The sequence below is a fragment of the Euprymna scolopes genome, chromosome 46 (genome assembly GCF_053919585.1).
Source record: "Euprymna scolopes isolate OS-2025 chromosome 46, ASM5391958v1, whole genome shotgun sequence".
Lineage (NCBI taxonomy): Eukaryota > Metazoa > Mollusca > Cephalopoda > Sepiida > Sepiolidae > Euprymna > Euprymna scolopes.
The window spans coordinates 66,690,567-66,709,333 of NC_136527.1; the positions used below are offsets into that span (position 1 = coordinate 66,690,567).

The window sequence follows — 18,767 nt, forward strand, 5'->3', positions numbered from 1 at the left end:
TAATAAATTCTGCTACAAATTGTTTCAACTGAGTTACTTACCCTTTTGCTTAACCACGCGACCCAATATCAGCATGTAATTTTATCAAACTACGTTTTTTTACATTAACGATTTTCGTAATTTTTGGACATGTTACTATTTAAAATGTAGCAATTACGTAGGTAATCTTGTACTTGAAATTGAATACATTTTCGTTATGATATAGAAACACCAAAAAGCAAATAGTTTTGTTTAAAAGCCCATTTTCTTACATGCTCATTTTTTTTTATTGAAAAACTTTGTTTGTAAATAAAACAGTTAATCTTAGGGGTGTTTTGTCAACTAATAATAAACATAACAAACGTATAATCAAAAAGCCTGTTGATGTGAGAAGCAACATTTCTCCATCAGCTTCTTTGTGCCGTTGCTTATTTTGTTCATGTGTACAAGAGCAAACACTAAGAAGATGTAACCCTTGATCTCATAGCTTTCAGCTCTATAGAAAAGCGGTGGATGTTTTTTTTTTAATAAAGTTTTGTTGAGATTATTTGTGAGCTCCCGTCCCTTGGGCCAGTGGGTAGAACTGATTGCTATCAGTGTAATGATTGTAGGTTAAATCCTCGGTTAGAAAAAGGTGCTAGTCTAAGTGCACTGATGAGCTGTGATACAACGAAACAGTACTGTATGTCTACACATAAAAAGAGAATAAGATAATAAAGAGACACATGTATGGGTAGTTGGTGTCAAGTTTCCAAATGTCTCCAGCTAAATTATTTACATGATCTCATCTTATTTTGATGTGCGTGTCTTTCTATGCATCCATCAATAATCGAGGTACTTGTGCGTTGGCACATCTTGTTGCAGAAACAGGGAGTTACTTGCATCAAGTTGACAAAAGTGTAAAAGAAATCCTTAAAATTTCAGTTCTCTTCAGTATGAGTTTCGACATGTTTATTTAATTTGTTTTTTTCCCAAAATGATTTACCACAAACTTTACATGAATATGGTTTCTCCCCAGTGTGCATTTTCATGTGTCTATTCAACGATGATTTCTGTGTAAAAGAAGTCGCGCACACCTCACATTCGTATGGTTTATCTCCAGTATGACTTTGCATGTGTTTAGTTAATTTCCCACTTTCGATAAATGAGTTGCTGCATATTTCACAAGAATATGGTTTCTCCCCAGTGTGCATTTTCATGTGTCTAGTCAACGATGATTTTTCTGCAAAGGAAGTCGCACATACCTCACAAGAATATGGTTTCTCTCCAGTATGACTTTTCATATGTTTAGTCAATTTCCCACTTTCTATAAATGATTTGCTGCATATTTCACAAGAATATGGTTTCTCTCCAGTATGAATTCGAATATGTATAGTTAGATACTCTTTAGTATTATAGACTTTACCACACACCTCACAATTATATGGTTTATCTACAGTATGACTTTGCATATGTTTAGTTAATTTCCCACGTTCAGAAAATGATTTGCTGCATATTTCACAAGAATATGGTTTCTCTCCAGTATGACTTCGAATATGTATAGTTAGATATTCTTTAGTATTATAGACTTTACCACACACCTCACAATTATATGGTTTATCTACAGTATGACTTTGCATATGTTTAGTAAAGTTCCCATGTTCGGAAAATGATTTGCTGCATATTTCAGAAGAATATGGCTTTTCTCCAGAATGACTTTGAATATGTATGGTTAGATTCTGTTTAGTTGTATACGATTTACCACATACATCACAAGCATATGGCTTTTCTCCAGTATGACTTCTAGTATGCGTAGTTAGATTATCTTTAGTTGTATACGATTTACCACATATAACACAGGGGTATGGCTTTTCTCCAGTGTGTGTTCTTATATGTTTTTTCATGGTTTTTCCCTGTGTAAATGATGTCCCACAGATGTCACAAGTATATGGCTTTTCCCCAGTGTGTGTTCTTACATGGTTTTTCATGGTTGACAATAGTGCAAATGACATTCCACATACAGCACATGAATATGGCTTTTCTCCAGTATGTGTTCTAATATGTTTTTTCATGATTGACATCTCTGCAAAAGACATCCTGCACACATCACAAGAATATGGCTTTTCTCCAGAATGACTTCGAGTATGTATAGTTAGATTCTGTTTACTTGTATATGATTTACCACATACATCACAAGAATATGGCTTTTCCCCAGTATGACTCCGGATATGTATTTTTAAGTTTCCTTTCTCCAAAAATGATTTGCTGCATATTTCACAAGTATATTGCTTCTCTTCAGTGTGTATTCGCATATGTTGTTTTAATTTTGCTTCATGTGAAAATCCTCTTCCACATACATCGCAACACATTTCTTTCTTTTCCAAATTAAAATTCGGCATTTTAGCAGAATCTATGTTTTTTCTGGAAATAAAAAATAAGACTATTATCAGAGTAAGAGATTACATATATGCAAATACAATTCTCTTTAGTGTATAATTATATATTTACAGCAGTAAGCGTTGCATCATGTTCAAAAGAATTCCTTGCTCAACATGTAAGGATATAATGTTGAAACGGTACACCATAATTTAAGAAGATTAACAGATGAGTAAATGAAGATTACATTTTTATGTCTAATTATTTTTAAAAGTTAATTATTAACCTTTCATATAACATCATTTCAAACATTTCAGTTTTGTATGGTTTTCATTGTAATGTTTGTGAAATCGTAATCAATTTAAATCTTCAAGAATGCATTTTCTAATTGAAGTATCTGTAAAATGAACAGAAAATAAAAATAGATTATGATATTGTGAAATGTTTTTGACTCCTGATGGATGGTATGAGACCAATGATTTTGACAATCGTTTTTATAATCACAAGTCATGGTGAGCAACCAATGAAAAGCTTCTAAATTTACAATAAAAATTGCCCCATATTATGTTTTGTATGGTTTTCATTTCTCTTTTTCATTTAGAAATCGTAATCCATTTAAATCTTTAAGAATGCATTTTCCAATTGAAGTATCTGTAAAATGAACAAAAAATAAAAATAGATTATGATATACAATTTTCCAATCTCAACAAGATATTGAAATTGACACGTGAAGATATTATAGCTTTAGAAAATAGATTTGATTAACAAGTCATATTATTAAATTACATTATCAAGAATATTAGGATAATTTATTTTATTTCGATCAAAGATTGTATAATGTTCTTTCAAGACTTCATTATAATCCAAAGAAAATTTGAAAACAGCTGTACAGCATCCGTTTTAATAAGAAATTATAAGCAAAATAAAATTTGGAAACAGCTTTACAACATCCGGTAAGGATAGTTGTATGAGAGTTATTCAAGAGTGTTATAATAATAAGAATGCATGTGTAAATTGATTGTCCAATATTTTACAAAAAGCCATTTTTCTGACCTCATTTCTTTACTTATTCATAACAACATGGCTCGCATTTTTTGTAGAAAATGCTAATATCTCATCTCAAATACACTCATCATCTCATTAAAAATAAAGATCCAGATAATATTTGAAACATACAGATTTTTAAATCAAAATAAAGATCCAGATACTATTCGAAATATACAGATTTTTAAATCAAAATAAACACCAAGATACTATTTGATACATTCAGATTTTTAAATAAAAATAAACATCCAGATATTATTTGATACATTCAGATTTTTAAATCAAAATAAAGATCAAGATACTATTTGATACATTCAGGTTTTTTAAATCAAAATAAAGATCCAGATACTATTTGATACATTCAATTTTTTAAATCGAAATAAACATCCAGATATTATTTGATACATTCAGATTTTTAAATCAAAATAAAGATCCAGATACTATTTGATACATTCAGATTTTTAAATCAAAATAAACATCCAGATACTATTTGATACATTCAGAATTTTAAATCAAAATAAAGATCCAGATACTATTTGATACATTCAGAATTTTAAATCAAAATAAACATCCATATACTATTTGATACATTCAGATTTTTAAATCAAAATAAACATCCAGATATTATTTGATACATTCAAATTTTTAAATCAAAATAAACATCCAGATATTTGATACATTCTGATTTTTAAATCAAAATAAAGATCCAGATACTATTTGATACATTCAGATTTTTAAATCAAAATAAACATCCAGATACTATTTGATACATTCAGATTTTTAAATCAAAATAAAGATCCAGATACTATTTGATACATTCAGATTTTTAAATCAAAATAAAGATCCAGATACTATTTGATACATTCAGATTTTTAAATCAAAATAAAGATCCAGATACTATTTGATACATTCAGATTTTTAAATCAAAATAAAGATCCAGATATTATTTGATACATTCAGTTTTTTAAATCAAAATATAGATCCAAATACTATTTGATACATTCAGATTTTTAAATCAAAATAAAGATCCAGATACTATTTGATACATTAAGATTTTTAAATCAAAATAAAGATCCAGATACTATTTGATACATTCAGATTTTTAAATCAAAATAAAGATCCAGATACTATTTGATACATTCAGATTTTTAAATCAAAATAAAGATCCAGATACTATTTGATACATTCAGATTTTTAAATCAAAATAAAGATCCAGATACTATTTGATACATTCAGATTTTTAAATCAAAATAAAGATCCAGATACTATTTGATACATTCAGATTTTTAAATCAAAATAAAGATCCAGATATTATTTGATACATTCAGAATTTTAAATCAAAATAAAGATCCAGATACTATTTGATACATTCAGAATTTTAAATCAAAATAAACATCCAGATACTATTTGATACATTCAGATTTTTAAATCAAAATAAAGATCCAGATATTATTTGATACATTCAGATTTTTAAATCAAAATAAAGATCCAGATATTATTTGATACATTCAGATTTTTAAATCAAAATAAAGATCCAGATATTATTTGATACATTCAGATTTTTAAATCAAAATAAAGATCCAGATACTATTTGATACATTCAGAATTTTAAATCAAAATAAAGATCCAGATATTATTTGATACATTCAGAATTTTAAATCAAAATAAAGATCCAGATATTATTTGATTTTTGAAATAAAATAAAATAAAAATGCAATTTTTAACATCAATTTTTAAGTCTTTAACAGCATATTTTCCAAATCTTTTATGTAATTTCAAGGACGTCTATCACACGTCGGTCATAATCCTTGGATGATTGATTTTATTATGAAAACCCATTGCTAGTCTCAACTTTGTTTCTCTTTATTATTATTTTCTAGCTCTCTCACTCAATTGCAAAGGCCATTTTAATGTAATTCCTCTTAACATTTGTGTCTCATGATTTGTCCCAAATTGTCACCTTCCCTAGTTACTTACCTGATAATAACCTTCCTCAGTAGTTTATTTTCGTTTGTTCAAAAGTAATGTTGTCATGATAAAATCAACAGTTTGTAGTTAGCAACATTACGATTATAGGAGTAGACATTTTGTTGACCAGCTTTCTATATGACGTTCCACTGGGTCTTATTTCTGGTATGTTTTTGAATGCTGCTAAGAGATTACAGACTGAGTTTTGTTGGAATTAATACCTTCATTTTTCATAATCAGTTTCAAAGCAAACCTTATTCACCTCCGTGGTCTTCATCTGTTTGTACTTCTACCATAGCCTATCATACTCATTATTTCAATCAGTATCGTCATGACTGTTCTAAGCCCATCCTACAGAAGAGCTAGCAATGTATGCACATTTGAAGTTGTCTAATTATTCTCAAAGTATTCATCTTATCACAAAATGGTGTCCTGTTGATTTTTGGAGGATCTATAATAAGTGTTATCAATAATGGCAAGTATGTTATTTTTTTAATGGTTTTCAAGTCATGTAAACTTCTAAGGATGAAGCTGATCTCTTTGCCCGTCTTTTTTTCTGGCAATTCTATCGTGAATCTAACGCTGTTATTCTAAATTTTCTTTATAAAAGTGTTTAATCTCCAGATTTTGTAACTATTAATCAAAATATGGTTGCTAGAATTCTTGTTGGTCTTGATCAGTTTAAAGCTTCCTGTCGTTCATAAACAATGTGATCTTAAACTTCCTTCCATTTTTTCAAAATGGTTCAACCTGTTTGTCTCAGTACTGTTTCCATTCTTGTTGGAAAGATTCCTCTGTTGTCCCTATCTTGAAAAAATACTGGTGATTGGTCTAACCAAATCAAATATCGTCCTATCAGTCTTCTTAAGCAAAGTGTTTCAAAGGTTGTTCAATTGAAAGCTTGTTTATATTCTGGAAGGTCTGGACCTGTTTAATAGCTTTTGTAGTTTTCGTTTAACAGCTGATCTATTTTCTGTTGTAATAAAATGGTTCTGTAAATTTTCTGAATAATTAGGAAGAGGCTATGGACATTGGGCTTGACATTTCAAAGTCGTTTGACAAAGTATGACACCATGATATTCTACATAAACTTTTTTGTCTTATTATTTCTGTATTATTTGAAGATTCTTGATAACTTGCACAAACGTATGATTGGCTTCACCCTTTCTCTATTTGTCCATCCCTACTTCTTATTTGTCCATTCCTACTTCTTATTTGTTCATTCCTACTTCTTATTTGTCCATTCCTACTTCTTATTTGTCCATTCCTACTTCTGATTTGCCCATTCCTACTTCTTATTTGTCCATTCCTACTTCCTATTTGTCCATTCCTACTTCTTATTTGTCCATTCCTACTTCTTATTTGTCCATTCCTACTTCCTATTTGTCCATTCCTACTTCCTATTTGTCCATTCCTACTTCTTATTTGTCCATTCCTACTTCTTATTTGTCCAGCTCGTTTGAATCATTGATCTAGTGGTCGCCATCAGTTCATTGTTTTAATATCCAATTATAACACAGTTTTCTATTCCAGTAGCTGTTTTCGAATGACTTCAAGGTTGTGGAACTCCTTTTCTGCTTACTGTTTTTCTTCTACCTACAGCCTTGGTCATTTCAAGACTAAGATCAATAGTCATATCCTGTCTTTGCAATCATCATCTTTATGTTAGCTCAATAACATATCAACAAAATTTTATATTTAGTAATCATTATTTTACATGATTTCTTTGCATCGGCGACAACGTGATCTAATTTATTTCTGACAAAAAAAGAAAAACTCTGCAGTAATTCTCTCTGTGTCTGGGCTTTATGCCTGAAATATCATTAGGGTTATTTCTTCTTTAAATAGTCACACCTGATATTTATGAAAAAGTTAGTGACATAATATTTTTTCTTTTTGATCTATGCTAATTAGTAACTCTTTCATTTTCATTTCCATCAATGCCAGTGTGATGCTGGGGTTTATTCTAGTCTGAATATTGTTTTACTTTATATGACTTCGTCTTCTCGTATTCTATTTTGCTTTAAACATTTTCTAACACCGAAATCTCTTCTCTATCTCTACCAATCTACCATCAGACAATCTATGTAGTACTGTTGTCATATTTTCGTCTTATTATTTCTGAAGGTTCTTGATAATTTGCAGAAACGTATCTGTAATTTGATTGGTTCAATCTTCTTCTCTATAATAACCGCAACCACCCTCTCACAGACATGATGTTATTAGTCTCAGTCTTTTCTATAAATACTATTATGACAATTTTTGAGAATTGTCTGATCTATTCCTACTTCCTTTTCATCCAGCTCATTTGACTCGGTGATCTACTGGTTTCCATCAGTTCATTGTTTTGATATCAAATTATATTATAGCTTTCTTTCCATTATATAATAGCTTTCTATTCCATTATATTATAGCTTTCTATTCCATTATATTATAGCTTTCTATTCCATTATATAATAGCTTTCTATTCCATTATATTATAACTTTCTATTCCATTATATTATAGCTTTCTATTCCATTATATTATAGCTTTCTATTACATTATATTATAACTTTCTATTCCATTATATTATAGCTTTCTATTCCATTATATTATAGCTTTCTATTCCATTATATTATAACTTTCTATTCCATTATATTATAGTTTTTTATTCCATTATATTATAACTTTCTATTCCATTACATTATAGCTTTCTATTCCATTATATTATAGCTTTATATTCCATTATATTATAGCTTTCTATTCCATTATATTATAGCTTTCTATTCAATTACATTATAGCTTTCTATTCCATTATATTATAGCTTTATATTCCATTATATTATAGCTTTCTATTCCATTATATTATAGCTTTATATTCCATTATATTATAGCTTTCTATTCCATTACATTATAGCTTTCTATTCCATTACATTATAGCTTTCTATTCCATTATATTATAGCTTTATATTCCATTATATTATAGCTTTATATTCCATTATATTATAGCTTTCTATTCAATTATATTATAGTTTTTTATTCCATTATATTATAGCTTTCTATTCCATTACATTATAGCTTTCTATTCCATTATATTATAGCTTTCTATTCCATTATATTATAGCTTTCTATTCCATTATATTATAACTTTCTATTCCATTGCATTATAGCTTTCTATTCCATTATATTATAGCTTTCTATTCCATTATATTATAGCTTTCTATTCCATTATATTATAACTTTCTATTCCATTACATTATAGCTTTCTATTCCATTATATTATAGCTTTCTATTCCATTATATTATAGCGTTCTATTCCATTATATTATAACTTTCTATTCCATTACATTATAGCTTTCTATTCCATTACATTATAGCTTTCTATTCCATTATATTATAGCTTTCTATTCCATTATATTATAGCTTTCTATTCCATTATATTATAACTTTCTATTCCATTACATTATAGCTTTCTATTCCATTATATTATAGCTTTATATTCTATTATATTATAGCTTTCTATTCAATTATAATATAGCTTTCTATTCCATTATATTATAACTTTCTATTCCATTACATTATAGCTTTCTATTCCATTACATTATAGCTTTCTATTCCATTATATTATAGCTTTCTATTCAATTATAATATATCTTTCTATTCCATTATATTATAACTTTCTATTCCATTACATTATAGCTTTCTATTCCATTACATTATAGCTTTCTATTCCATTATATTATAGCTTTCTATTCCATTATATTATAGCTTTCTATTCCATTATATTATAACTTTCTATTCCATTACATTATAGCTTTCTATTCCATTATGTTATAGCTTTATATTCCATTATATTATAGCTTTCTATTCCATTATATTATAACTTTCTATTCCATTACATTATAGCTTTCTATTCCATTACATTATAGCTTTCTATTCCATTATATTATAGCTTTCTATTCCATTATATTATAGCTTTCTATTCCATTATATTATAACTTTCTATTCTATTATATTATAGCTTCTATTCCATTATATTATAGCTTTCTATCCAATTATAACTTTCTATTCCATTATATTATAGCTTCCTATTCAATTATATTATAGTTTTCTATCCTATTATATTATAACTTTCTATTCCATTATATAATAGCTTTCTATTCCATTATATTATAACATTCTATTCCATTATATTATAACTTTCTATTCCATTATATTATAGCTTTCTATTCCATTATATTATAGCTTTCTATTCCATTATATTATAGCTTTCTATTCCATTATATTATAGCTTTCTATTCCATTATATTATAGCTTTCTATTCCATTATATTATAGTTTTCTATCCAATTATATTATAACTTTCTATTCCATTATATAATAGCTTTCTATTCCATTATATTATTACTTTCTATTCCATTATATTATAGCTTTCTATTCAATTATAGCTTTCTATTCCATTATATTATAGCTTTCTATTCCATTATATTATAACTTTCTATTCCATTATATTATAACTTTCTATTCCATTATATTATAACTTTCTATTCCATTATATTATAGCTTTCTATTCAATTATATTATAGCTTTCTATCCAATTATATTATAACTTTCTATCCAATTATATTATAACTTTTTATTCCATTATATTACAACTTTCTATCCCATTATATTATAACCTTCTATTCCATTATATTATGACATTCTATTCCATTATATTATAACTTTCTATTCCATTATATTATGACTTTCTATTCCATTATATTATAGCTTTCTATTCCATTATATTAAAAATTTCTATTCCATTATATTATAACTTTCTATTCCATTATATTATAACATTCTATTCCATTATATTAAAACTTTCTATTCCATTATATTATAGCTTTTTATTCCATTATATTATAGCTTTCTATTCAATTATAATATAGCTTTCTATTCCATTATATGATAGCTTTCTTTTCCATTATATTATCACTTTCTATTCAATTATAATATAGCTTTCTATTCCATTATATGATAGCCTTCTATTCAATTATATTATAGCTTTCTATTCCATTATATTATAACTTTCTATTCCATTATATTATAGCTTTCTATTCCATTATATTATAGCTTTCTATTCAATTAAATTATAGCTTTATATTCAATTAAATTATAGCTTTCTATTCCATTATAGCTTTCTATTCCATTATATTATAACTTTCTATTCCATTATATTATAGTTTTTTATTCCATTATATTATAACTTTCTATTCCATTATATTATAGCTGTCTATTCCATTATATTATAACTTTCTATTCCATTATATTATAACATTCTATTCCATTATATTATAACTTTCCATTCCATTATATTATAGCTTTCTATTCAATTATAATAAAGCTTTCTATTCCATTATATTATAGCTTTCTATTCCATTATATTATAACTTTCTATTCCATTATATTATAACTTTCTATTCCATTATATTATAGCTTTCTATTCCATTACAACTTTCTATTCCATTATATTATAACTTTCTATTTAATTATATTATAACTTTCTATTCCATTATATTATAGCTTTCTATTCTATTATATTATAGCTTTCGTTTTCATCATATAATAGCTTTCTATTCCATTATATTATAGCTTTCTATTCCATATTATAGCTTTCTATTCCATTATATTATAACTTCCTATTTCATTATATTATAACTTTCTATTCCATTATATTATAACTTTCTATTTCATTATATTATAACTTTCTATTCTATTATATTATTGCTTTCTATTCCATTATATTATAGCTTTCTATTCCATTATATTATAGCTTTCTATTCCATTATATTATAACTTTCTATTCAATTATATTATAACTTTCTATTTCCTTATATTATAGCTTTCTATTCCATTATATTATAGCTTTCTATTCCATTATATTATAACTTTCTATTTCATAATATTATAACTTTCTATTTCATTATATTATAACTTTCTATTCTATTATATTATTGCTTTCTTTTCAATTATATTATAACTTTCTATTCCATTATATTATAGCTTTCTATTAAATTATATTATAGCTTTCTATTCCATTATATTATAACTTTCTATTCAATTATATTATAGCTTTCTATTCCATATTATAGCTTTCTTTCCAATTATATTATAGCTTTCTATTCCGTTATATTATAACTTTCTATTCCATTATATTATAACTTTCTATTCCATATTATAGCTTTTTATTCCATTATATTATAACTTTCTATTCCATTATATTATAGCTTTCTATTCAATTATCATATAGCTTTCTATTCAATTAAATTATAGCTTTATATTCAATTAAATTATAGCTTTCTATTCCATTATATTATAACTTTCAATTCCATTATATTATAGTTTTTTATTCCATTATATTATAACTTTCTATTCCATTATATTATAGCTTTCTATTCAATTATATTATAGCTTTCTATTCCGTTATATTATAACTTTCTATTCCATTATATTATAACTTTCCATTCCATTATATTATAATTTTCTATTCAATTATAATAAAGCTTTCTATTCCATTATATTATAGCTTTCTATTCCATTATATTATAACTTTCTATTCCATTATATTATAACTTTCTATTCCATTATATTATAGCTTTCTATTCCATTACAACTTTCTATTCCATTATATTATAGCTTTCTATTCCATTATATTATAACTTTCTATTCCATTATATTATAGCTTTCTATTCCATTATATAATAGCTTTCTATTCCATTATATTATAGCTTTCTATTCCATTATATTATAGCTTTCTATTCCATTATATTATAGCTTTCTATTCCATTATATTATAGCTTTCTATTCCATTATATTATAGCTTTCTATTACATTATATTAGAGCTTTCTATTCCATATTATAGCTTTCTATTCCATTATATTATAACTTTCTATTTCATTATATTAATACTTTCTATTCCATTATATTATAACTTTCTATTTCATTATATTATAACTTTCTATTCCATTATATTATAGCTTTCTATTCCATTATATTATAGCTTTCGTTTTCATTATATAATAGCTTTCTATTACATTATATTATAGCTTTCTATTCCATATAATAGCTTTCTATTCCATTATATTATAACTTTCTATTTCATTATATTATAGCTTTCTATTCCATTATATTATAGCTTTCTATTTCATTATATTATAACTTTCTATTCCATTATATTATAGCTTTCTATTCTATTATATTATAGTTTTCTATTCCATTATATTATAGCTTTCTATTCCATTATATTATAGCTTTCTATTCCATTATATTATAACTTTCTATTTCATTATATTATAGCTTTCTATTTCATTATATTATAACTTTCTATTCAATTATATTATAACTTTCTATTTCATTATATTATAGCTTTCTATTCCATTATATTATAGCTTTCTATTCCATTATATTATAGCTTTCTATTCCATTATATTATAGCTTTCTATTCCATTATATTATAACTTTCTATTTCATTATATTATAACTTTCTATTCAATTATATTATAACTTTCTATTTCATTATATTATAGCTTTCTATTCCATTATATTATAGCTTTCTATTCCATTATATTATAACTTTCTATTTCATCATATTATAACTTTCTATTTCATTATATTATAACTTTCTATTCTATTATATTATTGCTTTCTTTTCAATTATAACTTTCTATTCCATTATATCATAGCTTTCTATTAAATTATATTATAGCTTTCTATTCCATTATATTATAGCTTTCTATTCAATTATATTATAGCTTTCTATTCCATATTATAGCTTTCTTTCCAATTATATTATAGCTTTCTATTCCGTTATATTATAACTTTCTATTCCATTATATTATAACTTTCTATTCCATATTATAGCTTTTTATTCCATTATATTATAACTTTCTATTCCATTATATTATAGCTTTCTATTCAATTATAATATAGCTTTCTATTCCATTATATTATAGCTTTCTATTCCATTATATTATAACTTTCTATTCCATTATATTATAGCTTTCTATTCCATTATATTATGACTTTCTATTCCATTATATTATAGCTTTCTATTCCATTATATTAAAACTTTCTATTCAATTATATTATAGCTTTCTTTTCCATTATATTATAACATTCTATTCCATTATATTATAACCTTCTATTCCATTATATTATAGCTTTCTATTCCATTATATTATAGCTTTCTATTCCATTTTATTATAGCTTTCTATTCAATTAAATTATAGCTTTATATTCAATAAAATTATAGCTTTCTATTCCATTATATTATAACTTTCTATTCCATTATATTATAACTTTCTATTCCATTATATTATAACTTTCTATTCCATTATATTATAGCTTTCTATTCCATTATAACTTTCTATTCCATTATATTATAACTTTCTATTCCATTATATTATAACTTTCTATTCCATTATATTATAGCTTTCTATTCCATTATAGCTTTCTATTCCATTATATTATAACTTTCTATTCCATTATATTATAGTTTTTTATTCCATTAAATTATAACTTTCTATTCCATTATATTATAGCTGTCTATTCCATTATATTATAACTTTCTATTCCATCATATTATAACTTTCTATTCCATTATATTATAACTTTCTATTCCATTATATTATAGCTTTCTATTCCATTATATTATAGCTTTCTATTCCATTATATTATAACTTTCTATTCCATTATATTATAGCTTTCTATTCCATTATATTATAGCTGTCTATTCCATTATATTATAACTTTCTATTCCATTATATTATAACTTTCTATTCCATTATATTATAGCTTTCTATTCCATTATATTATAACTTTCTATTTCATTATATTATAACTTTCTATTCCATTATATTATAACTTTCTATTCAATTATATTATACCTTTCTATTTCATTATATTATAACTCTCTATTTCATTATATTATAACTTTCTATTTCATTATATTATAACTTTCTATTTCATTATATTATAACTTTCTATTTCATTATATTATAACTTTCTATTCCATTATATTATACCTTTCTATTTCATTATATTATAACTTTCTATTCTATTATATTATAGCTTTCTATTCCATTATATTATAGCTTTCTATTCCATTATATTATAGCTTTCTATTCCATTATATTATAACTTTCTATGCCATTATATTATAACTTTCTATTCCATTATATTAAAACTTTCTATTCAATTATATTATACCTTTCTATTTCATTATATTATAACTTTCTATTTCATTATATTATAACTTTCTATTCCATTATATTATACCTTTCTATTTCATTATATTATAACTTTCTATTCCATTATATTATAACTTTCTATTTCATTATATTATAACTTTCTATTCCATTATATTATACCTTTCTATTTCATTATATTATAACTTTCTATTTCATTATATTATAACTTTCTATTTCATTATATTATAACTTTCTATTTCATTATATTATACCTTTCTATTTCATTATATTATAACTTTCTATTTCATTATATTATAACTCTCTATTTCATTATATTATAACTTTCTATTTCATTATATTATAACTTTCTATTTCATTATATTATACCTTTCTATTTCATTATATTATAACTTTCTATTCAATTATATTATATCTTTCTATTTCATTATATTATAACTTTCTATTCCATTATATTATAACTTTCTATTGCATAATATTATAACTTTCTATTTCATTATATTATAACTTTCTATTCAATTATATTATATCTTTCTATTTCATTATATTATAGCTTTCTATTCCATTATATTATAGCTTTCTATTCCATTATATTATAGCTTTCTATTCCATTATATTATAACTTTCTATTCCATTATATTATAACTTTCTATTCCATTATATTATAACTTTCTATTCCATTATATTATAGCTTTCTATTTCATTATATTATAACTTTCTATTCAATTATATTATAACTTTCTATTCCATTATATTATAACTTTCTATTCCATTATATTATAGCTTTCTATTTCATTATATTATAACTTTCTATTCAATTATATTATATCTTTCTATTTCATTATATTATAGCTTTCTATTCCATTATATTATAGCTTTCTATTCCATTATATTATAGCTTTCTATTCCATTATATTATAACTTTCTATTCCATTATATTATAACTTTCTATTCCATTATATTATACCTTTCTATTTCATTATATTATAACTTTCTATTTCATTATATTATAACTTTCTATTCCATTATATTATACCTTTCTATTTCATTATATTATAACTTTCTATTCTATTATATTATAGCTTTCTATTCCATTATATTATAGCTTTCTATTCCATTATATTATAGCTTTCTATTCCATTATATTATAACTTTCTATGCCATTATATTATAACTTTCTATTTCATTATATAATAACTTTCTATTTCATTATATTATACCTTTCTATTTCATTATATTATAACTTTCTATTTCATTATATTATAACTTTCTATTCAATTATATTATATCTTTCTATTTCATTATATTATAACTTTCTATTCCATTATATTATAACTTTCTATTTCATAATATTATAACTTTCTATTTCATTATATTATAACTTTCTATTCAATTATATTATATCTTTCTATTTCATTATATTATAGCTTTCTATTCCATTATATTATAGCTTTCTATTCCATTATATTATAGCTTTCTATTCCATTATATTATAACTTTCGATTCCATTATATTATAACTTTCTATTCCATTATATTATAACTTTCTATTCCATTATATTATAGCTTTCTATTTCATTATATTATAACTTTCTATTCAATTATATTATAACTTTCTATTCCATTATATTATAACTTTCTATTCCATTATATTATAGCTTTCTATTTCATTATATTATAACTTTCTATTCAATTATATTATATCTTTCTATTTTATTATATTATAGCTTTCTATTCCATTATATTATAGCTTTCTATTCCATTATATTATAGCTTTCTATTCCATTATATTATAACTTTCTATTCCATTATATTATAACTTTCTATTCCATTATATTATACCTTTCTATTTCATTATATTATAACTTTCTATTTCATTATATTATAACTTTCTATTCAATTATATTATAACTTTCTATTTCATTATATAATAACTTTCTATTCAATTATATTATATCTTTCTATTTCATTATATTATAACTTTCTATTCCATTATATTATAACTTTCTATTTCATTATATTATAACTTTCTATTCCATTATATTATACCTTTCTATTTCATTATATTATAACTTTCTATTTCATTATATTATAACTTTCTATTTCATTATATTATAACTTTCTATTTCATTATATTATAACTTTCTATTCAATTATATCATATCTTTCTATTTCATTATATTATAACTTTCTATTGCATTATATTATAACTTTCTATTCCATTATATTATAGCTTTCTATTTCATTATATTATAGCTTTCTATTCCATTATATTATAACTTTCTATTTCATTATATTATAACTTTCTATTCTATTATATTATTGATTTCTTTTCAATTATATTATAACTTTCTGTTCCATTATATTATAACTTTCTATTCAATTATATTATAGCTTTCTATTCCATATTATAGCTTTCTATCTAATTATATTAAAGCTTTCTATTCAGTTATATTATAACTTTCTATTCCATTATATTATAACTTTCTATTCCATTATATTATAGCTTTCTATGCAATTATCATATAGCTTTCTATTCCATTATATTATAGCTTTCTATTCCATTATATTATAACTGTTTATTCCATTATATTAAAACTTTCTATTTCATTATATTATAGCTTTCTATTCCATTATATAATAACTGTTTATTCCATTATATTATAGCTTTCTATTCCATTATATTATAGCTTTCTATCCAATCATATTACAACTTTCTATTCCATTATAGTATAGCTTTCTATTCCATTATATTATAACTTTCTATTCCATTATATTAACTTTTTATCCAATTATATTATAGCTTTCTATTCCATTATATTAACTTTCTATCCAATTATATTATAGCTTTCTATTCCATTATATAATAGCTTTCTATTCCATTATATTATATCTTTCTATCCAATTATATTATAACTTTCTATTCCATTATATTATAACTTTCTATGCCATTATATTATAGCTTTCTATTCCATTATATTATAGCTTTCTATTCAATTATATAATAACTTTCTATTCCATTATATTATAGCTTTCTATTCCATTATATTATAGCTTTCTATTCCATTATATTATAGCTTTCTATTCCATTATATTATAGCTTTCTATTCCATTATATTATAGATTTCTATTCCATTATATTATAGCTTTCTATTCAATTATATTATAGCTTTCTATTCCATTATATTATAACTTTCTATTCCATTATATTATAACTTTCTATTCCATTATATTATAACTTTCTATTCCATTATATTATATCTTTCCATCCAATTATATTATAGCTTTCTATTCCATTATATAATAGCTTTCTATTCCATTATGTTATATCTTTCTATCCAATTATATTATAACTTTCTATTCCATTATATTATAACTTTCTATTCCATTATATTATAGTTTTCTATTCCATTATATTATAACTTTCTATTCCATTATATTATAGCTTTCTATTCAATTATATTATAACTTTCTATTCCATTATATTATAGCTTTCTATTCAATTATATTATAGCTTTCTATTCCATTATATTATAGCTTTCTATTCCATTATATTATAGATTTCTATTCCATTATATTATAGCTTTCTATTCAATTATATTATAGCTTTCTATTCCATTATATTATAACTTTCTATTCCATTATATTATAACTTTCTATTCCATTATATTATAACTTTCTATTCCATTATATTATATCTTTCCATCCAATTATATTATAGCTTTCTATTCCATTATATAATAGCTTTCTATTCCATTATGTTATATCTTTCTATCCAATTATATTATAACTTTCTATTCCATTATATTATAACTTTCTATTCCATTATATTATAGTTTTCTATTCCATTATATTATAACTTTCTATTCCATTATATTATAGCTTTCTATTCAATTATATTATAACTTTCTATTCCATTATATTATAGCTTTCTATTCAATTATATTATAGCTTTCTATTCCATTATATTATAACTTTCTATTCCATTATATTATAACTTTCTATTCCATTATATTATAGCTTTCTATTCCATTATATTATAAATTTCTATTCCATTATATTATAGCTTTCTATTCAATTATATTATAGCTTTCTATTCCATTATATTATAACTTTCTATTCAATTATATTATAGCTTTCTGTTCCATTATATCATAGCTTTCGCTTCCATTATTTTATAGCTTTTGTTTCCAT

The 18,767-nt window shown here is 23.2% G+C and overlaps 1 protein-coding gene across 1 annotated transcript in view; it reads right to left on the minus strand.

Annotated features, from left to right (window-relative positions):
* Window positions 1-225: 225 nt before the first annotated feature.
* Window positions 226-18,767, minus strand: part of LOC145270724 (uncharacterized) — a 33,621-nt gene continuing 15,079 nt past the window's right edge. The window contains exon 2 of the mRNA XM_080126333.1: window positions 226-2,985. Coding sequence (XP_079982459.1) covers window positions 900-2,357 — 1,458 coding nt within the window. The 5' untranslated portion in view covers window positions 2,358-2,985 and the 3' untranslated portion in view covers window positions 226-899. The remainder of the gene's footprint in view (window positions 2,986-18,767) is intronic.